Genomic DNA, 23,245 nt, shown 5'->3' with positions numbered 1-23,245 from the left:
TTGACAACTAATTAAAATTCAAATATTGATGTTTTTCTACCAAATGAGATCTCATTGAAACTCTTCCGATGTAATTCCGCCCTCTACGGATAGACACAAGGTTTAACAAGAATTAATTTCCTGGAGTTTTTTGTCTTCAAGATTAGCATTCAACATCAAGACATCTAACTTAATCTGTAAAAAAGGAATTCGAAAAGAGGACGTTTGAGATAGAAATCTACATATAACTTGTTTATGAGTGCAGTAATATAGAATTAATAAAATACATTATGTAGTTTTTAACAACATTTCAAGAGTCAATTATCGAGTCTTGTTCAGAAAATAAAAGGTATTCTATCAATAAATTTAAAATACGAGAAATAATTCAAGCTTTACAAGTGTTAGTTTCGCAGAAAATAATGTTTTAATTTTATTAAGAAATTAGCAAACAGTCTTGACAACAAAGAAGCGTCTTTGCGGGAAAAAAGATTAATTGTGGTCCATTTTGTCTCATCTCATTTTTGGCATAATTATAAAAGAAATCGTTTAAACAAATATTCTATTATTTGTTGTTATCATTGTGCCATTTTGGATGCCATAATATTTTTGATTCGAATATTGACGTAAAATCATCAATGCCAACAAATTGCAGTTGTGTATAGGGGTTCATTTTAATTGCTTTATCTTTACTGAGTCTATTCAAACCAAGGAATCGATAGATTTATTGACAATGGGCTACAATTTGAAGAAAAAGTTTATAACATTTATACAATACGTAATAACCCACTGAGTTTCTCAATAATTCACCTGCTTTCCCTCGCCGACAAGGAAGTTAAACCTAGTAAACTCCCAAGGATTATCAACACAAACATTTGATGCAGTAAGAAATGATATACAACAAATATTGACAAAATCAGCATTTTTTAGTTCATTTCATCGAGATAAATTGACTTCTGCTTAACTTTTAATCCCCCGATTTTTATTGTGGAAGTACGTCACAAAAGCGAGTCGATTGCTTAGCAACAGTTGGCATCAGAGGCTGGGGACACCTGGTGAAGACACAGGTGAAACTTTGCAAGCAGTCTATTGATTGCTACGAGGTGTCTATAATAACGGTGTTTGCATACGTTGAAATAGATGATAATTAATAGGCAACTACTGGAGTCAATCACATTTTCCGCATTGGTCGATCGGGATCGGTAGCAAACCCCACTCATAATGACAGTACTTTTTAGATATGGAGGTAAAAAGAGAAATTTCTGATAGTGTGTGATGAAAAATTGTTGAAGTGGTATTATCTTACATAACAATCTTAAAAGACGCAAAAATGGGGAACGCTTCGTCAATTGAGCCAACAAAAACGATTTTTCTGGACATCGACGGAAAGAAAGAAAAGGTAAGAGGTTATTCCTATTTTTATTCTTTTTATGCTAAACCATTACATGTATATCCACTTAACTAGATAAGTACATGATTTCTTCTATGAAATCCTCCATAATGTCATTTTAGAACCAAGATTTATGTAATCTACAAAAAGAAACTAAAAGTTAAAGAATACAAATACTTGATATCCAGTGTGGAGATGACTTTAACTTTTCTTTTTATCAAAAAGCATTATGTAACATATTTTCTTTTATAACTAAGACGCATATAGTTTACCAAGGTAAAATGATTCGTAGAATCAAAGAAAGAAAATCATTATGTTAAAATATTGTTTAATCTAATGTGTTTTCCAACAGAAGCAAGAAACTCTAGAAAATATTAGTATGTACAGGAATTTAATGGAAAAATCAAACCTGTTACCGGGATATCGACAACCTTAATATCAACAACCACAAACACCATTGATATCACAAAACATGATATCTTTAAAAATTGGAAATATTTTTGACCACCTTGCTCCCTTAAATACTGCAAATAAGCGTATGAACTAAGGAAAGTTTTGGATCGTCATTAGTTTAAAAATATATGATATAAAATCTGTTTTTTGGAATTGTATATCACTGGCGATCTTGCTTTTTTAAACTATAGTTTACATTTATATACATATATTTTCTATGTTGCATAATCCAATGTGACAATAAATGAATTCAATTACTTTCGGTAAGATTTCAAGAAAATAAAATTGATTTATTTTATCATGATCATCTTGTATGATTAAAAATACATATTTTAACAGTATATTTAACAACTATACAAGAATGAATTTTGAAATACTTAGAATAATACAGGACAGGGAATTTTATATCTCTGTTCAATTTTTCGATTTTTTTTCTTTTAAATAGGTTAAATCAAACAAGAACTAAAAATCAATGATTGAAGTAATTGAAAATAGATTTCATTAACATATATCTACCACTGGGCGTTTATTGAATAACAGAGCGGTCTTGGGAATTCCTTCTTATCCGATATTTTCACAAAGGGAAACTTATTTGATTCTTTTATTGACTTAAAAGTTCAAATAGAAAATTGCTCCGTCATATTGAATGGGCGTAAAGGCAGCTTATCGAAGACGACCACGTTTCTATTTAAATAATGTTTGAAGTTTTTTTTTTTTTGCTTTCAAGAAAAAAGTAAAAACACAATATTCAACTTCAATTGATTTAAGTTAAATATCTTTACAAAATTAGGCTTCACGCCAAATCAATGACAACATATTCATTACAAAAAAGTTTTTTATATTATTTGATAAAATCATATTCTATCTAGAGGAAATTACTGTACATTTCTGGAATTGGTCATATTTTTTAAAGAAACGAGTTTTAAGCATGGGCAATTGATAAGAAGTTTAAGAAATAATTATTTAGTAAAAAAATATATACATATTCCACTATACCTTTTTTAATCTGAATTTTTTTTTCAATTAATTTAGCCCATGTGTTGCTTTTTTAGATATTAAAGGAGAAATTTTATGTCAGCAGGAGAGAAAGTAAATGAATTAATTTTAAAATTTCGATCGAGATTTTGATTGAATTACACGCTCAGCAATTTATCTATAAATGATTCGTGTACGACCAAGAAAAAGGTAGTTAAGTTCTTAAAAACTTTATAGATACACATGATTTAAAGAAATATATTGTACATTCATCCTGTATTGAGGCTAACAAAATTTCCTTCTTGCATTTCGCCCATCTAAATTAACAATTTTTAACATTTTAATTGTATTCAATCTTTTTGACATATACATATATATGTATGTAAAAACTATTTTAAAAAAATAATTTACACCCATAACAAATTTGAATGCTCGTGATTAATATGACATGTGATTTGATTTGCAGAACTAACACTGTTTCTTTCCACATTAGGAAATGACATGTTCCTATTTGAACCTATTCAAACGTATATAAACACAGTTTAACTTATTTTTCAGATTAAAATTACTATTTCATATCTTAAAAGAAGTAAACAAAATGCATTAAAACTTAAATTCAAAAGTCAATCTTAATACAAAAATCGATTGTGAGGGAAAATCATGATTTATAACAATCAGAATAAAAAATTCTGACGCATTCAAATGCGAGATCATCAGTTCAGTTGTTTGTTGATTTATTCAATGAGCAACAGATACAGACAAGCAAATATGTCGATATCAATAAATTAACAATACATCTAACTTTCGATTGTGCGACGCACTATCATAAATATGTATCATTTAGAGAATAAAGAAGTACAGCAAAGCTATATACAGACATAATAATAGAACATGCCGACCAAATTAGCTTCCTGACAAAATTTGTTTACCTCTGTTTGGAAACGTTTCCATGGAAACATTGGTTGACTATTGACTTTATTATTATATGTTTTGAGCTCATTAGTCGCTTTATCGAGATTATAGATAACGCGACCTTTTAGTGCTTATTGGCATGAAATAATGTCGATATAACATAATGGAAATTTCAAACTTTATTCGGATTAATGATCCTTAGCATAATCTCTACTGAAGTAATGGAGAGCAAGGTTTGCTTGCTGATTACCCCATCTTACATGTTTAAAAGACATTACTTTTACTTCCCCAGTATGACATCATTTAAAGCATTTTCTAAATAAACCTATTTGCTAGAAAATTATTTAAAAACGAAGCTTATGGTTTTTGATTTGACATGATGAAATAAATATACTCAACTCTCCTTGATGCGCCTTTGAGAGGGTCGGGTGGCTGTGGCCATTTTTAGACTATTTTTATCTTCTAAGAAAAAGAGTCCTGTTTAAAGATACAGCAAATGTTCAAATTTTAAATCTAATATATTTGTATTTTTCTTAAGTAATGCTATTTTATAATAAAACAAATCATATCTGAAAATGTAAGAAAGAACTGATGGTTAATTTGTTGACACCCAACCTCTTTAATCTTATAATCAAAACCAAACATTATGTCAGAATGTTTTTGAAAATTGTTTTTATTTTCAAAATCGAAATCTGAAGCAATATGTATTTATTTTTGTTTTTTAGTTACAGCTGCCAGAAATGAGTCCCGCTTTAACCAATTCAAATTTGATAAATATTTGATTATGATTTGAAAAAAAAAATTAATTTTCTTTGTCTGATTTTATTAGATTTTATTCCATAACTTATAGGATAAACAAATGTATTATCTTTTACGATTTTGCAACGAATGATTTTTACCCAGTTTACTTAGTTGCAAAACGTTTAGTTGATGAAACAAACGATTAATTATTGATATGTTGATTTTCAGATTATGTTCAGTCGGCATTGCGGGACAAGAGACATACATGACCTGATAGCTCACGCAGCCGGAGTAAGTCGGTAAGGAAAAGGTTGATTTACCAAATCGGTTGCTAAGACAAGATAGTCAAAATGCATATGAAAAGAAATGATATATATTTCATAAAACTGTACATAATGTTTATTGGTTAGTCCTAATGCTTACTGAGCATCTACTAAAAGAAGTGTTATTTCTCTCTTATATGTTAATCCCATATGTTACTTTCGCAAGTATTTTATTATTAATCCATCTGTAACCTATCTCTTATAAGGTGTGATATAAAAATATTTACACTACGCATACATATAGTTATAGTGTTTTGGAATAATTTCGAATGACATCGAATTTTCATTGTAGGACATGTACATGCTTAGCAACATGTCATTGATTTAAAAAATATTAATGTTTACGTCTCATTTCTACATAAAAACCGATAACTATTGCCAATTTATTACATACTCTGGAATAATGGATTCATTAAAATTGATATGATAAAAAAGTCTTCATTGATTTTGTGATTTCAAATACTGTGTTCATGTTGCTGTATTCTTCTGTAACTTGATTATACTGTCAGTGCTTGGTGTTATAAGCAAAAATACCGAATAAAGAAAGTTGGATAAATGTTTTTAAAAGACCAGATGAGTCTTAATTATCTTTTATTTTGGTGTGACGTCACAAGACTAAAAAAACAAACTGCTTTTTAAAAACGGGTATAGACCATGCTTCTTGAACTTTGCACAAAAGGTTGATTTGTATAACTTATTTGTTTATCTTCCAACGTCCATAATTGTCTTTTTTCCATAGTCATTATAGTATATTGTTATCATAACGATCGTTTTAAACAAAGTTATTTTACAGAATTGGTTAAATTGCGATGGCGTGAGTGTAAGAATTTTTTAGAACCTACCGATAACTAGATTTTTCGAAAATATTTAACGATTTCATAAAAAACTTATGCGTCATATTCTTTTTTCCTGATCTGCTTAAGACTGTCTTCATATTTATGTTTGGTCTTGTTATTGTTATAAAGAGAAATCCAAATTAATAAGACAGGAAATGAAGACTACGGACCGTTTTACCTTCCCATGGAATCAGACCGCCGCACGCGAATGAATCATTTCGCAAGAGCTCATCAACCCAAGTCATCAAAGCAGAAATTCTAGAAAACGTTACCTGTTTGTCCTTCATTGAAGAAATGCCATCATGACGTTTTAAAGACATTATCAGCAATTGTGAAATGCACACAATGAAGCAGATATCAGGAATTTTAACATGGAGATATGGAGGAATAATTCAATAAAACAAATTCTCTCTCTCTCTTTCTCTCTCTCTAATGAGCTTCCAGTCGCCAGCAAGAATGAAAATTGGACCAAATGGAAAATGTTTGTAGTGTCAACATGCATCTTGCCATCCCCTTAAAGCAGACTCTCCCATAAATGAAAAGAAATCACCATATCGAGTCTGATGGCAGTGACTTCGGAGCGAGTTGGAGAGCCATTAGAGAATAACTAATACAGTAATGAGAAGAATGACAAGGGTTTGATCGCCCTTATTCCTTGAGGCATATAAGCTTATATCATCTATCGTCTGCTACGAGTGTGCTCTGATGTAAACATAAATAATTCCAAGATTTTATTAACAAATTGTCGTAGAGTTTAATGTCTTTTAATTATCCCTGTAGCAAATTGTGGTTCTTTTGCAAGAAACGGTGGATAGAAAACTCGATTACTTATATATATACAAAATGGACAAATATCCGGGAAACCCCGGAGGGTTTGAAAGACAAAAGGAGAATGATGGCTTTGAATTAATATAAGAGACGACCGACTGCAAATACCTTTACATACTTGAGAGCTTACGGAAACCACACAAAGGAAAAAAATCCCAACCCGTTCGTTTAGTTGATGAGATTTCTTTGTCGACAACAATTCCGAATTAATTAATCTAAAAATATGACGTCAATTGGGAATTGGATGCCTGCAAAATATCAAACAAGTGTATCTAATGAGTAGAATTCTGATGTTCAATGGTATCGCTTACCGCAGTTTCTGTGTCTCTGTAGAGATTGTGTGAACAACAGGAAATACAGAAGTCGGTATAATTGTACATGTATATTGATGCCTACCCTTCGGAATTTCTCCTTGTCTTTGTTATGGTATACCATACCAGTTGATGAAAACTTGAAGGGGAAACCCCTTAATGTAAAAACGAAACCTCTTAAATTCTTGTATTACTTAGTAATCAAAGCTGAGTAATGGATTTAACTAGTAGGCTTATATAAAGGCAAATTATCTCTTTTGCACTCGTCTCCCAAATAAGTGATAATCAGATAGTGTTTATTGATGTTCCCCAATGTAGCCAATCTTTTATGAAAATACTATATCTAGTTCAAGCAAACTTAAAACAATCTCTTAGCTTATCAGTTTAGAGAAACATTAATATTGGTAACGTGATCAAGTCGCAAGATACCTATACACCTTGCATTAAAAAAAACTCAAAAGTGTAAACGACAAAGGTATAAAGAAAATGGTTATGGAAATATAACTCTCTGAGAAATTACAAATTAAAGCTTTGTCACCTGATATTTGTTTACCAATAATTTTAGAGAAAAATAATCGAAAGTAATTTCTCTTTTCGGAAAAATGCCATAATAACTTTCCCCTTTGAAATTCGTATGTATTTCGTATGAATGTCCAGTGTATTTAATGTGTACGTTTAAAAAATATAACTTTGAGATGTTTTATACATTTAAAAATGTTAAAACATTCAATGTAAAAAAATAACTTAATTTTTTCAATCCATTTAGAGTTGATTTTTAATTCTTATAGGTATGCAGAAATATCCCTGAAAGATTCGACGGGAGCCTTTGTTTCCCTGAATCCGACTATGCCGATCAACACCCAAAGGTAAGCATCGATTCCCTATTCATACTTATCCCAATCAAACACTGTAACCAAAATTCAGAAACATACGCAATTTTGATACTTTTCCAATTTTTCAAAAGAGAGGGACTTACGCCGTTTGATTTAGTGGTCTCGATTTAAGTAAATCATATTGAAAAAAAAGGAAAAGGTATTTGAAGATATTTCAGATTTCTCACTTAGGCTTGATATACAACACACGGCATGATATTTTTAAAACCCATTTTTATTTCTTATTCCTTGCATTTACAGATTTTTTGGAAAAAAGTTTGGGCATGTCTAAATATTAAAAGAATATTAGAAGAATGTTAATATTACGAATGATACGATTTTTAAGGAATCGGAAATTCAACAACAATTAAAAATAACATACTCATCTTGAAACAATTTTTTTCCTTTATAATGTCCTTATAAAAAATTTTCCCCTTTCAATATTTATTTGTTTAAAATCAATAAAAATCTCAAACGCTTATTTGAGAAATATGTGTTTTATTGTTCTGACTGAATTTGTCAACCATTAATCCCTTCAATATTGATTAAGCCTCTCTATTGGACTTGCGAACAAATATTGACGGAGAACGTAATTGTGGAAAATGAATATAAAATGAATGGTTTCAGAAAGCCAAGAGACAATTCATCACAAAATAAGCCAATCTGACAGAAAAATCAATTGGCACTCTGAATGTTGTCAAAAGGTTAACATTGTTATGGTGAAGACTTATATGAGGAAACATTTTTAACTATATATCCTTTACACCGTACGTCACGTGACTAGGCTGTGTCCTTTGTCGAGCACATATGGTTCGACAACTTGGGCTGTATCTTAATTAAGTTATCTTAAAATAGATGTGTTGATGACTTTGTCTGTATCTTAATTAAGATATCTCAAAATAAAGATGTTGTCAACTTTTCGACTGACTCTTGTTTTAGATATCTCAAAATCAAAAGGTTGATACATTAGTTTTATAATCGATGAAGTCTAATTCCAATGTAAAATACCATGTGCGAATAGATCTATGAACTAAATGAATACCAGACAAATTTCTTGTTTGGATCATATAGACCTTATTTGAAATGAACATGAAGTCAGACAGATCATTATTTTGCTTTCAGTTCACCTTACAAAGTAACATCAAAGGAACCTTCGCCAACCACTGGTAAGCATCATTAACTAGAATATTTTTAAGATGATGAAAACAATTTCAGTCTATATGAATTCAAATCAGTTTTATACATTAATTATCTATTTTTATCGCACATATTTTAACACAGTTTTTTGTCACAATTTTAGAATCATCCAATGGTAATATTTGTGTAGATGCATTTTTCCATTAACTAGATGCTTAATAATACTCTCATAGAACTTTCTACTCTACCCAACTACTTGTACTTATAGAGATAAGTTTTAACAGTGACTTTTTGTAGATTTTTATGTCTGTATAAAATTTAAGAAGGGTAACACTCAATAACACTATTTTATTTCCCTTTTTACAAATAATATAAAGCAAAGTTAACTCAGAATCTAAAAAACGGGGATTTAGTTTTAAACACTAATGTGATATCAAAATCGCAATAGGATTGCAAGAAACTGTCGGTTCAGTCTTTTTCGTGAATTGTAAAAAGTTTGTTATTTTTAGTACAGTATTCAAGTCGAACATAATAATTAAGAAAAATATTTTGAAACTTATTTTCCTTTGTCGGCGACGACATCGTTTGTTTTTTTAAAGGAAATTATTGAATTGTTAATCAGAAAAAAGAAGGCATTGAATTTTCTGTGAAAACAAAAATGTCTTAAAAGTCATTCGTTTACTACACGACCATTATTCTACTTTACTCTGGTCTACAGCACGAGCATGTGTATTTTTCTGATTAAAAGGCATCATTATGTCTATCTAAATGATAATGACGTGCAAGCATCAGTAAATACACACTGTATTCTGTGCCCGACAATTCACTTAAGTAAAAGGTCTAATCATCGTTGCAAACAAGTTCAAATACTTTTATTTTATTTAACTACCTTTGTAACTTGCATGTATTAAATATAAGCTTAAGTGAATTACTTTTCATACTCAGCTTCTCTTGCAACTTTAATTATACTTCTTTCATTTACAAATGAGATGTTTTTCTTTACATATTTCTATCTCAACTGGTTTCCTATCAATGCATTAGGAACTATATTTTTAAAAAAAAAATCCGCATGGATATCCACATGAACACCTTTAGTGCATACAACCTGTGAAAAACAACACCCCTTTATATTCGTTTTAATAACAAATCTCTTGGTACCGTGTTTTGCAATAAATAATCAAATATAAGGGGAAAGGTGATGTGTTTTTGTATCATATCAAAACAGAAAACAGTATGCCATGTGATGTAGATACATCCTCTATTTATATCCCATTTCTTACCAATGACGTAATATAATGGTTACAAAACAAACTGATTAACAATTATGTGTCCAGTATCAAGGGTACATTATAAAAATTAGATATTTTTAATCAGTTTATATTTGCCAATCATTATCAAGAAAATAATTGAATAGAATCATTATTCTCTTCAGAAGGAAATGTATCCAATGAGTAAAAAATGTTAATCACTTTAATATTGTGTCATCGTTTTGTATCCCAAACGTCCTTTTGTATACAGAGCCATTAGTATCAGAAACCTCACAGTTCAATTAAAATATTCAGAACATCTACATCAGATAATGGCAGGCATTGCTCCTAAAAGGTTTGATAGAAAGCTTGACATCCTGGAAAAATTGCGTAGTCACGCTAGGGTCGATTGCTGAAGTCTCTGTGTATTTCCTTTTCTGCTATCTAAGCAATCACGATCGTGCAGATACTTGTGTCACCGATGTAGTTTACTTGTAACTTTGCTTTGATACTAGATATACCAGTAGAGAACAAAAAGTTGCTAATTTATTCCTTTGTATGCTAACTATCTTTTCTAAATGTCTGCGGCAAACTCTAAAACACTTTAACAGGGTGTTAATTTCCTGAAAGATATTGCAACATGTGTATATCTTAATTGATCTTGAATTAAGGTTTGTTGAATAAGTTTTGATGTAAAGATTCATCGGTACACTCACCTTAAAGTGTAATAATTACACATTACCCCAGTTTTAGCATAGATTTATACATTTCAATGGACTTTTGATGAATTTCACCGTTTAACTTGACACTCAAGGAAAATTATTTTTTAAATAGCAGTGTTATAATTTGTTATGAATGCCGTATTGATAGGTAAATACAATTTAAAACAATTCGAATTGGAAAAAAATCATATTAACTAAAGTTGTTTCTTTACAGGTGACGGGGAAGTCTTTACCCAAGTTCTCTCGCAAGTGGCATCTCAGTTTAACAAGTAAGAAAGGTTGTCGGGGGTCAGAAATCCCCGATGACAGGTTGATATACAAAGTCTGTCAAAGACTATTGAAAGACACGATGTAGTAAAGGAAATATTTCAGTAAAGACGATCCTTAGAATCTTTGGTTTCTTGGCTTTATGCCGATTTCTTGTTTTATGACACTTAAAAGCAGATTCTTACTTACGAGTATTATTTAATGATATTTTTCTTACACCACAGTCAATTTTCAAAAGAGGGGTGAGTTAAATCACTAAAGGGATTTCAAGGTTTAAGCAAAACAATGTGTTTGGTTTATCATTTTTTCCCATGATATATAGGAATATCTAATAGTTTAATATCATTTTTTAAATTAAAACTTGTCTTTTTTGACCTGGCAGTTTATATAGTATACTGTAGAAAAGTTTGATCCAAGTAGGGAATAAAAAATCGTGTGAAATCCCAGATATGCATGCAACTTGTAAACTCTGGATTTCGTTACTCAATCTAACCTTTAATTATGTATTGCCTCAATTTACTCCTGAGTACATATTCCAGTTCCATTACATGTACTTGTTTACGAATTACTTGGCATTCAAAGTTTCTTTTTTTTTTTATACGAGTATCTATCGTATCCTGCGATATTTTCCTTTGTTTTCTTTACTTGAAGCCTTTGTTTGTAATCAATTAAGTTTATGTACGTATATGCCTTCCGTTTTCCTTTGAGTAATTGTTGTTAATGGATATGAAAATTTATTCGGTTTAATTGCAAGCGAAATTAACATTTGTTTCTTTCGATAAAGGGTTTTTAAAGTGGAGGAAATAAAGACCGACATTGCCACACGTTTGAGTGCGCTAGAAAGAAAAATGGAGCGTAAGTTCATATGCGTACCTTTTTATGAAAATATTTTAAAAAGTAACTTTATATGTCTTCCCCACCTGGTAAATCTTTTCATTGTTTTCTTGAAATTACAGTATTTTTGTCTTGTTGCCCTTTCATCTTTAATAAAGATAGAAATACAGAGAACAAAAGACATGATTCTGGTCGATATACTCAATATGATTTAGCTTCATTTCTCGATAACATCAAAACATATACAAATTTTCTGTTCTTTTATATCTGTTGAATAGTTGAAGGGTTGAAAGCTGTGGAAATTGAAAAATGTAAACGAGATATATCGGACATAAAAGATCAGATTTGGAATGCACAGAAGAAATTCGTGGATTTCAATCGGTTAAGGTGAGTGTACAGAAAACAATAGACGCAATCAATTTCAGGTAAAACCTGGTTCAGATCGTTATGTACAATATGAAACTGATGGAATCTAGACACAAATGTCAATATATGCCCATGAAGTCTTATCAGTTCTGATGTAGATACATACCGTCTGATTGCTTTAGGGTAAGTTAACGATCTGATAATTTTCGCAAATTGGATAGATAGTTGGCAAAACCATATTATCATTCGCAAGAGAACCCATCATTATTTTCCAATTATATTAAAATAATATTAATTTGCCAACACTGTGCAATAGCGAATTCCCCGTGAAAAGCAAATGAACATGCGCTGTCTTATTATGGTTGAAATCAAACGCTGAAAGAATTTCACTTTTCGCATTCTACAGTGTATACTCATGATTTAAAAGTAAAATGTGAGTTCTAATAATCATGGACATTCAAGTGTATAGATAGCTTGCATACAGTATATGTCCAAAGCCGACTGGTAGAATATACATGAGAAACCCATATGGTTAAAACTTGTATAAAAAGAAAACGAAAAAAAAGAAGAATTTAAAATAAAGATTAAATATTTCACAACAAATGTGTTTCTATCAATAGCAACGAAACCCAAGCCGACAGGTAAAGTATTTAGACATATTCAAAAATGTACCTAATTGAACCTGAATCACTTCTCTCCTTTTATTTCATATCTCAACTGCATCCAAAATATACTCGCATCATTATACAGATATAATGCACAATTCACCCAAGACTACTTATGGGTGACTCATAATGTATAAGTATGCACAAAATGCTTTTTTTTCTTTTTTTGTCACTCAATCAAACAACTTTTAATATTTGAGTCTATTACCAGTTTGAAACATCTTGATTTGTTGACATTCATAAACTTAAAGAATAGGAATTTTCTTACCAAAATTAAATATACTTTATACAAATAGCGGAGAAACACAAACTCCGAGGTAAGAAACAAAACCAGATTCAATATTAACATGTCAGTGTATATAAAACCTAACCATTTTCTTTTCCCATCTCCACAGCATAATTAACATTTAATTTTGCTGTACTTGATTTGAAGTCATCTCTATTATTTCTTTCAGTAGAATACCAGACTATGATTTATTTCTGTAGAAATTTTGATGGCATTCCGAAAATGATTTACATTTCATATTGAAATACCAGAATTAAATTTATATTTATATGTCATGTATAATATATTATATATATGCTGTAATGTGTTAGTGAGAACAGTAATACGTAAATTAATGCAAAGAAATTTAGTATAAAAGAAAGGGAATGCGTAACTATCTATTTTCGTGTCACCATATTCAATAGTTTGTTTTGTTTATTCTTTATTTCCAATCATTTCTGCAGTAATATATATTCCACTCATGATTTTCCTGGAGTAAACTTTTCACCTTTACCCTTTAAACTTGTAAAAATCTACAGCTTGCTGCGAATACTTTTTGTCTTTGTTCAGTAGTTCTGTAGATTATTTAGCATTTATTATTTTTTTATTTCTTCACCTTCAACGCATGCGCACATCCTTGGACAGACCCGTATATGTTGGTAACACAGTTGATCATTTTTATAGTTCGTTGAGTGATGAACGGAAGATAAGTTTAAAAAGAGATGTTCCTTCTTATCCTAAGGTAATTAGTTTTCATCGTACCAGTAGATGTAGCACAAATTGTAACCATTCCATTTCGATCATAATCGTGCACGAAATTTGATATTCAAATATAAATCACAATACACCAATGTCTGCATCTTTTATAGTGTAACATGTATTCATACTTTTACTTTTCCCCATCATAAAAGTAGTACTAAATAAAGTGTTGTAAATCAATCTTTCATATTCACAGTGCTTGTCATGTAGTTTTTCATGGCCGTTTTATTTTCTTTCAAAGGATATAGATATTTTATTTAAGAAAAAGAAATTGTAAAAAACGGCAAACATTGTAGTTTGATTTCCATTATCCTTTTTTAATAAAGACATCAAACGGTGCTTTATTAACTCTGCATGCATGCAAGTACCTGCTACAAGGATCCATCTTGTGCCTTTAAATGTTGTAAAATCAAGGACAAAAAAGATTCATTCGCACAGCTTAGGGTATATCAAGGGAAAGGGTGGAAAATTTGCCCATGGTATCAATGTAGTAGAAATTTGTTGTTGGACATGTTGATTGCGTTATCTTTTGATCCATTTGTAGCAGGGACACGCATATTATGAACAGAAAACAAACCTTATCAACTTACCGAAAGGTAAACCGCTGTAGATAGCTATCTCAAGATTTTGCTGAACACATTTTACAATGCATGGATATATCTTATGTATGCATATTCATTTGTCACTGTCTCCAAAGTGAATTTTTATTCATTTCTTTTACTTCTGATTGAAATATATCTTCATTACAATCGAAGTACATGTAGGTGAAAATATAATTTCGATATAGAAACTGTTGAATATCTGAATTTTTATGCTGTTATAATTCATTTATCACCACATAAATTAGTGAATATTTCATCTTAGTTTACGGCGTGTTGCGTATTTTGAGTCTTATTCGTGGTTATAACCCATTTAGATTTTTCTGCAATGTAAACTTCTTGTTCCAGTATACACTTTCGCAAGAAACTATAGAGTACCTCAAGCAACCAACATTTGACATTTGGCACTGGGAACCAAACGAGGTAAATTATTAGTAAACAAGAGGTTTGTTGAAAATTCTACCAGTTTTTGCATTTTGCCTGCTACAATTTCATCGTCTCTGCATTTATAGATAATGTATATATTGAATAGATAGGTACACATTTGCCCTTCTTTACAGCTTGATCAAAATTATGTTGCCAACTGAATTCACTTAATGAACATTTTTCATTTCAAAGTGCTTGTCTATTATAGCATGATTAAAATTGCCTGATTAAATGCAAGATATTGGCTTTAACAACTGAATATCCCATTGGAAAAAATGTTTGCACAGAGGAAGTTTTTTTATAGGATATACAGAACACCCTGAAGGATTTTTTAAATGAACGAACTTTAATTTCTTTTAAAAATAAGTAATTCCTAGAGATATTAATTTTTAATTAGAATTATTTCTATGCATGTAAACTTCTCTCCAGATATTAAAATTCTACAAGATCAAAAAATAATAGTCATCAATAAAGGCGCATATATTAAAGATCCTGGCGGAATTTATATATTGCGGAAATTATACTATTGCTTATAGAAAATTTATCAGGGAAAATATATATATCATCTGTCACGTGAGCTACACCAATAACAAAACCTCTTTAAGCAACGGTCTATCACATGATATATTTGGTTTTATTTCAAATTTGCGCCATAAAGAAAGATACAAAAAATGCCAATATTGCATGGCAAAATCATATGACAAAGAGTTTAATTACATTATCGGGAAACGCGTTTCTTGTCTAGCAAAAGCACCATGGAAAGAAACGAATAATAAAGAAATGGAAAAAAAAACAATATTTAGTAATTATTGCACTTTTACAATTTAAGTGCTTAACTCACGAATGAGCAATGCATGCATTTAATTTTTACCATTATCTGTTTTTGTCCGTTGTTTTAGATGCTGAGTTTACTTGAGCACATGTTTCATGAACTGGGTCTTGTTGCCGAATTCAACATCAACCCAATTACATTAAAGAGATTTTTCGTAAGTCCTTATACGTTGTCAAAATGGATTCAATTTCCGTGTTCAATTTTATAAATGATATCGAAAAAAATTCATAAGAAGTATAAATCAACTGTATTATATTAGAATGCGCAAAAACATGCGCAATGCAAACTAAAGTCGGCCTCCTTAAATGCTGCACATTTATAACTCTACGCTTTTCAACTGAATTATTTTGGTACTTTTTCATTCTACGTCAATAGTCTGTCTAAATCTACGTAATGTTTAATTATGACGTCACGTGGCGTAAGAACACATATTGGAATATCAAAAATTAACCCATGAGTGATATCCACCGTATATTGAGATAAACATGTGATAAAACAATTAATTTGCCTACTTTTAGTTGTGTGTTCAGGAGAACTACAGAAATAATCCGTTCCACAACTTCCGCCATTGCTTTTGCGTCACTCAAATGATGTACGGAATGATACACCTGTGTCACCTTTGGGAGGTCATGACCCGTGAGGACCTAGGGATTCTGATGACAGCCTGTGTTTGTCATGATCTGGATCATCCTGGATATAATAACACGTAATATGTCATAAAGACCCTCTTCCTACATTCCTCTTGTCAATTAAACTTTATGATCCTTTGCCATGAATATTTTAAAAGCTGTTTAAAAGTTTTAAAAGCTTGGTCTTGACCGTCCCGGAAATAACAACACGCACATGTAAGATGTAGGATAGACCTCTCTGTTCATTTTCCTTGTCGGGTTAACTTATGAACCGTTGCTATAAATATTCATTGGATTGATTTTAAAAAGTTGATCTTGACCCTTCTTGATATAACAGCACGTGATTTGTCATGCGGACCCTTTCTCTACATTCCCCTTGTCGAATACACTTTGTGAACCATTGCTTTGAATATTTATTGGATTTATTTTTAAAATTTGATCTTGACCACTCTGGGTACAACACTACGTATTATGTCATAAAGACTTACTCTAAACAATCCCCTTGTCAGTTAAACGTTATGAACCGTTGTCATAAATGTGTATATAATTGATTTTAAAATTTTCAGATATCAAATAAACGCCAGGACTGAATTGGCTATTCGGTATAACGACATATCACCTTTAGAAAACCACCACTGTGCAGTCGCTTTCAAAATTTTGTCAAATCCAGAATGCAATATCTTTGCAAACGTTGACAAAGACACATTCAAAAGGATCCGTGCTGTAAGTTTTTAAATGTAATAAAATTCAACATAACATGCAGGCAAGCAATTATAAACTTCAACTTGAGAGAATATTTTTTTTTTTTAAAAATGGGCAATTTCTTTCAATAATAAATTTCATGTTTATCTATTTTGATAAGGGTATAACTATGTTGATTCTTGCCACGGATATGGCACGTCACGGAGAAATTATGGATAATTTTAAAATGAAACTAGAGCCCGAGTTTGACTACAAGAACAAGGACAGTCTCGATACGGTATACACTAGAGGGCTCTGCCGTCTGTAAATCTGGAGTTCTCGGTGTAGTTAGTTTGTTGTTTTTGTTTCAGTATTGTGTTTGCTTTACTGATAGTCAGAACCATGAGTTTCTATCGATCACATGTTACGTTTGATACTGTAATTTGAACTGTACTTAACCTAAAGGTGTCTCAGGACGACTACCATTTAATTTCACGGATCTTAAAAGTTTCTTCCACGGAATTGGATTCAACATTGAAAGAAATCTATCGGGTTTTGATTATATTCTCATATGGTTTGGCTTTTCTAAAGTAAAAGAGAAGGCAGTCACTGTTGTGACAAAAAGGACCTATATATTGAGTTAGAGAAGTCGTGTTTTCAACGCATATTATTTTCTCAAAGCACACATAAGGAGGAGTTGAGTAGACTTTACAGATGTTGCCAATTTTATCAACTTCTTTTGTCAATTTCAAACGTTTAACAGATTAAGAAAATTTTAGTAGACGATCGGTGTGACTGAGTGGCAGTCCATTACTCTAATATTCGTCGATGTGCCATTTTTCCTCATTAGAAATTAAAAATATTTGTTGATGTTTATTTATAATATGAATAAAACAATATAAAATATTTACATAAAATAAAAAAAACCATCTGGCAATCATACTTTAAAATGATACTAAAATAAATTTCTCACAATGAAAACTTTGCCTTGATCCCGATTGAAATCATGATATTTTTAATATTGAAAATATTGGCAATCAAATTAACTTCAGTTGCCAGAGGCATCTCTTAGTTCTATCATAAAATTGAAAAACCCAACTCATATTGGTCATTTTAAAAATCGTGAAATCATCAGATACTTTTCAGATTTATCAAACACATTGTTGATGTGCTAGACCACCTTAAAGATGATCGAAAAATCATATTAAACGAGTTAAAGACACCCGTCTGGGTTTTTTTCGCGTATGAATGACTCGAGGATAAAAACAAAGGAAAAGTGTGATTTTCAAAAATCAATTAATGTCGTCTAATTAGATATCTGTTTTTATACTTGGATGATTTTGTGAAATTGTTGTGAACGCTATGTATGGAGTACGGGCGATGAATGATAAATCTTGTTTGAACCCTCGTTAGCTTTTTTCTCTGGCATTTATGGTTTATATTGTGTACCACAGGGCATGTTGCAGCTAATTCTAGCCACAGATATGGCAAGACACAAAGAAATCCTGGATGCTCTTCAGAACAATATTAAAAAATTTGAATGGGATAACAAATCTCACATGGATTCGGTAATATGATGATACATCTCATACTATCCGGTCACACATTACCTGTTTGGTTTCTTTTTTAAAATATTTTCTTTAAATACCATCACCTACCAGTACTATTTTTTTTTATTTTGGGGAAAGCTTTACCTGCTTACCCTACTTTAATTAATGAATTGAAAGTTAAGTACAGATCATTTCTTTCTAATTAAGATTTTGTTTAAACGTTTCAACTTATTTTTGTTAGAAACAGTTTCTATTATGTTGCTCTGTAGAATGTTCTGTTTGTTGTTTACCTAATATGTTGCATGGTTCCTTATTAAGTTAGTAAATGTAAGTGACATGCATGCGATAATTTATGAGAATGTTTTTGTTTTGTCAGCATTTAAGTAAATCATATTTTATCTTTGCATGTGGCTTTTATTTCATCTAAATGAAATATTGAAGTGGGATTTTCTGATCATGTTTGTCTGACGTCCTTTTAAGTTTGTTCAAAGAACGATAATAAGAAAATAATGACTTTAAGGTAGGTGATAAAAAATAGATCTATTTTTAAGGTGGAATAACACACCTGGAAAAAGTCACTCAAATTAACAGAAAATGATTTGATTATGAAAAATATAATGATAAATAAACTGTACATATGTCAAATAAGCGAAAAAATTGCAGTTTTTTGATACAATTGAATATCTAAAAAATTCAATTCAGTTAAAAGCTACAAAAGCCCCTGTGGGATTCGAATTCGGGATGTACGGATCACAAGGCCGACACTTTATCCACTCGGTTATGAATTAAGTTACATGATGACGTCGATAAAATCCTTTTAAAAAACAAAATGTCGTTTCGATAAGTGGTGAGCCATTTTGTGATGATGTGTTATTCCACCTTAAATGATTAAATGGTCAGTTATATAAAAGATCACGTAAGCATTGCATATGATCTATATATTAATGCTTCGGGTGTTGGCAAGGGGGAAATTGGGAGTTTAAAATCAAGATGAAAATTATTAGAATTTTTTTTTCAACAGAAGAGGCTTATTAAAATGAATGTACACTTACATGCAATAAAGGTTTTAATATGTTTACTGTTCTTTTTTTTAATAAGATATGCTAAAAAATATAAAGGTAGGAACTGGAACTATTATTTATTTAATTAACATATATGCGATAGAGTTTAGAGATATTGATATTTAAGGTTGGCGCAATATAAGAAAGGGAACCTTACTTGAGAGATTAAAAGAAAAAAATATGAGGGAAGCTGTTACTAGCATTTGTGTAAAGGATGTGTTTGTAAAGTACTTCCTATTTGCGAAAATAATATTTCCTACTTCGAAAGTACATTTATCCTTTAGGGATCACTGTTTAAATGATGGAGGGTTCTCTTTAATTAATTTTGATATTAAAAAGGAAATATGGTGTAACCTGTATATTATTAACAAGCAAAATAGTAAAAATTTCATGTTTATTCATACGTTACCCCCACAATCTTTTGAAAAAAACCCTATAAAATTTAGTTGAAGATGGTGCTGATAAAATGTTGCGACATCTCCAATGAAGTCCGACCGATGGAAGTTTCTGAACCTTGGGTCGACTGTCTCCTGGAGGAGTACTTCAATCAGGTACACGATAAATATCATGGGTTTTTTATTCTTACATATCTATGAGAACCCCTGTAACACAAATTGAACACGTGTCTTTGAATCTAAAGACCAAGAACTGCAAAAGCATTTCAAATGGCCACTTTGGAAATTGATGATGATAAATTACCGCTTGCAAAAGATACATAATATTTTCTATATTATTTTTCAGTCTGACAGAGAAAAAATGGAGGGTCTACCGGTAGCTCCATTTATGGATAGAGACAAAGTCACAAAACCGACAGCACAGATTGGATTCATAAAGTTTGTCCTCATTCCGATGTTTGAAACAGTCGCTAAGGTAAAGCAATATGCAATAGCAAGGGCACAATCTTTCATCTGTACATTCATTTAGTGGTATCCAACGATAAATATTTCCCCTCTATGTTGTATGTTACATGATTTCTACATTATAACCAAAATCGACAAGATAATTGGGATGAAAAGATATTCTGCTTTCAAGGAGTAGATGACCAAACAGCTCCATATTTAACCATACTTATGTCTTTGGTGAATATTGTTTTAACTTGCTGTGACACCGTTTATAATCTTTTTTAGTTGTTTCCCGTGATTGACAGTACAATGGTGGAACCTTTAAGGATTGCACGTGACCGTTATGAGGATATGAAAGAGAAAAATTCCATGCCACCGGTTTGTTTTCTTTATAATTTACCTGTTAAGCAATTAACTTTGCGATCAGTGAATATGAGACAGGGAAATGCAGTTGTGCATCTGGAAAATTCAGTCATATACACTGGTGATCGTAAATATATCTTCATTCATATGAAAAAACATTTTATACGTGTTTGCGATTATTATTTTTTTTATACATGCATTGTATTTACGGATAGGTGTTTCGATAATAATAATGTATACGTGTGCATCACAGCGCCGTGTTCTCTAAATGTTAAACGAAATTTTCACTCTATTTTGAAAAGTTTTGAAATAAATTTACTTGAAAAAAAAATCAGTTTACTCTGACATCAGTAATATTATGTATCTGAGAATATGCGATTTTTTGTTTGTTTTCTAGCCACCATCCCAAAGTAATAAAAAGAAGACTGTAACAGAGAAGTGAGGGAGAGTTGTGACCGACCGGAATCTCAGCCCATGCATGTACAGCAGTGTGTGGTACAGAGAATCTGACCATGTTGTGATTTAATAACAATACTTGGTGTAATTAGGACAGCCCACCTCATTAACAAAACACTATAACACTTAGCCAAATTTTGGTGATTTAAAACCCTTTTTTATAAACGGTTATATATCAACCTCTCTCAAAACAAACAGATGAAAACTACTTACATCACTAAATATTTGCTATGTTAATTATTTGAACTGTATCCAATTTCATTTGTAACTGATCTACTCTTTTCACTGTGATATTATTACGACAAATATTTTAAATATTGTTATGACTTTGTTAATTATTATATAATTACTCTCATTTATTAAGTATGATAGGTAGTCCTTTGTTGTAAGTCATAATTATGTTGTATGAAGACAATTTCAATTTTTCCCGATGTTATAATTTGTTATTTAAAGAGATTTTTCATAAAGGGGAACAAAAAAAAAACATGTCTTAGACTGCATGAATATGAAGTGAACCAAACACAAAATAATATGGCTGGGTTTTTTTTCTGAAGTAATACTTTACCTTTAAAGAAATCTGCACCAACGATTTAAAGATATAATTATTTCGTTTGAAACTAAATTCTATCCAATTTATCTTAAAGGTGTTTTCTTCCATGTGTGCAACAGAAATCCCTATGTGAATGATTATCTCTTTTATCTCTTTTGACTTTGTTACATTAAAATTGGCCCTGATAGAAGTGTCCGTCCAAACACAGATTTTACTGCTTTGTAAGTTATTTGATGTTCCTTGAGCAATTACATTTTTATGATATAATTTGTAAACTACGTAGATGGAATGCACACCAATCTTTTGATCCGCTTCATGTTTTTGTTTTTTCCACGATTTTTTGTACAATTATTTGTTGTATGATTTAGATTATTGCCAGTATTTCTTTTTAATCTAGAAATTTAGTACATTGTTTAGTTTTATATTTCATGGTTAATCCTTTCCTTTTGAATTTAAATAAATATCAAATAATTATACGTTCAGTGTTTAATATTTTTTGTTTCCAAAAATAAAAAAAGAAAATGTAGTTTATTTTGAATGAGCTTTTAACAGAAGCGGTATTACAAGTCTAGCTTTAATTAGATTGCGTATTTCTTCCAATTGATATTATTCTCCTCTTAGATTTATTTACTTGTATACGCACGTACGAAACACCAAGTCTTACGCATGTCATAATGAGTTGTTATTACGAGACAATGTGTCGTATAAACGACATATGCTAAGCCGTAGGTACAAAATTAGTCATTCATACAAGATAGTCATTTCTATTTTATAAATTTGTGCATACCCAGTAACTGTAGTTATTAATAGTCCAACAGACATGTCTGATAATGCTGACACGCCTTCGATGAAGAACTTATATATAACTGAAACAGTAAACGTACGTTATGATAATTTGTTATACTTTCATGTTAAATACTGAAATCTGATTGGTTAAGACGCAGTTAATAATATTTTATATTACCCTCAGCGTTAGCAACGCACTTGGCAACGGGTAACATTAAAAAATGTTACATGCGCGAAAATTATGCGCGTACGGTTCGCTGTAGAATTCACGTTATTCCTATATAAAAGCAGTAAAATTTTCTTAGGAATTTTAAAAAAGACATTCAGTATAACAAAATAAATAGTGCCTGTTTGGTAGGATAACAGTTAAAATTGACACCCCTCGAAAACCATTGTCAACCTCCGCTTCGCGTCGGTTGACAATGGTTTTCTCGGGGTGTCAATTTCAACTGTTACCCTCCCAAACAGGCACTATTTATATAATAGCAAGAGTATCGTTGAAGTGCAGAAAAACTATTTTGCTGCAAAAATTTGTTATAATTATTCTGTTATTAAATATATATAATGATTTATTTCCGACATGAAATATGC

General features: G+C 30.9%; 1 protein-coding gene across 20 annotated transcripts; it reads left to right on the top strand.

Moving 5' to 3' along the window:
- The first annotated feature begins 995 nt into the window (after positions 1-995).
- LOC105342253 (high affinity cGMP-specific 3',5'-cyclic phosphodiesterase 9A) lies at positions 996-22,342 on the top strand. Of its 20 annotated transcripts, none has more exons than XM_066075182.1 (22): positions 996-1,375; positions 4,676-4,746; positions 7,534-7,611; positions 8,740-8,783; positions 8,918-8,929; positions 10,938-10,992; positions 11,215-11,232; positions 11,775-11,845; positions 12,103-12,211; positions 12,811-12,831; positions 13,152-13,172; positions 13,766-13,862; positions 14,827-14,901; positions 15,804-15,890; positions 16,255-16,442; positions 16,932-17,088; positions 17,228-17,344; positions 18,501-18,614; positions 20,104-20,208; positions 20,399-20,527; positions 20,785-20,877; positions 21,260-22,342. In XM_066075182.1, exons 1-22 carry the CDS (start codon positions 1,307-1,309, stop codon positions 21,302-21,304), a joined length of 1,776 nt encoding a protein of 591 aa, XP_065931254.1. In that variant the 5' UTR covers positions 996-1,306; the 3' UTR covers positions 21,305-22,342. The 20 variants fall into 20 exon arrangements, with proteins under 20 accessions (XP_065931254.1, XP_065931258.1, XP_065931262.1 ...); XM_066075190.1 differs by lacking the exon at positions 13,766-13,862 and adding an exon at positions 14,424-14,475 and having other exon boundaries at positions 997-1,375; XM_066075188.1 differs by having other exon boundaries at positions 997-1,375; positions 13,805-13,862.
- The last annotated feature ends 903 nt before the right edge of the window (positions 22,343-23,245 follow it).

Source organism: Magallana gigas, chromosome 2 (assembly GCF_963853765.1).
Source record: "Magallana gigas chromosome 2, xbMagGiga1.1, whole genome shotgun sequence".
In the NCBI taxonomy this organism is placed as follows: Eukaryota; Metazoa; Mollusca; class Bivalvia; order Ostreida; family Ostreidae; genus Magallana; species Magallana gigas.
Note: the sequence above shows the minus strand (reverse complement) of the source record. Positions and strands in the feature narration are given on the sequence as shown.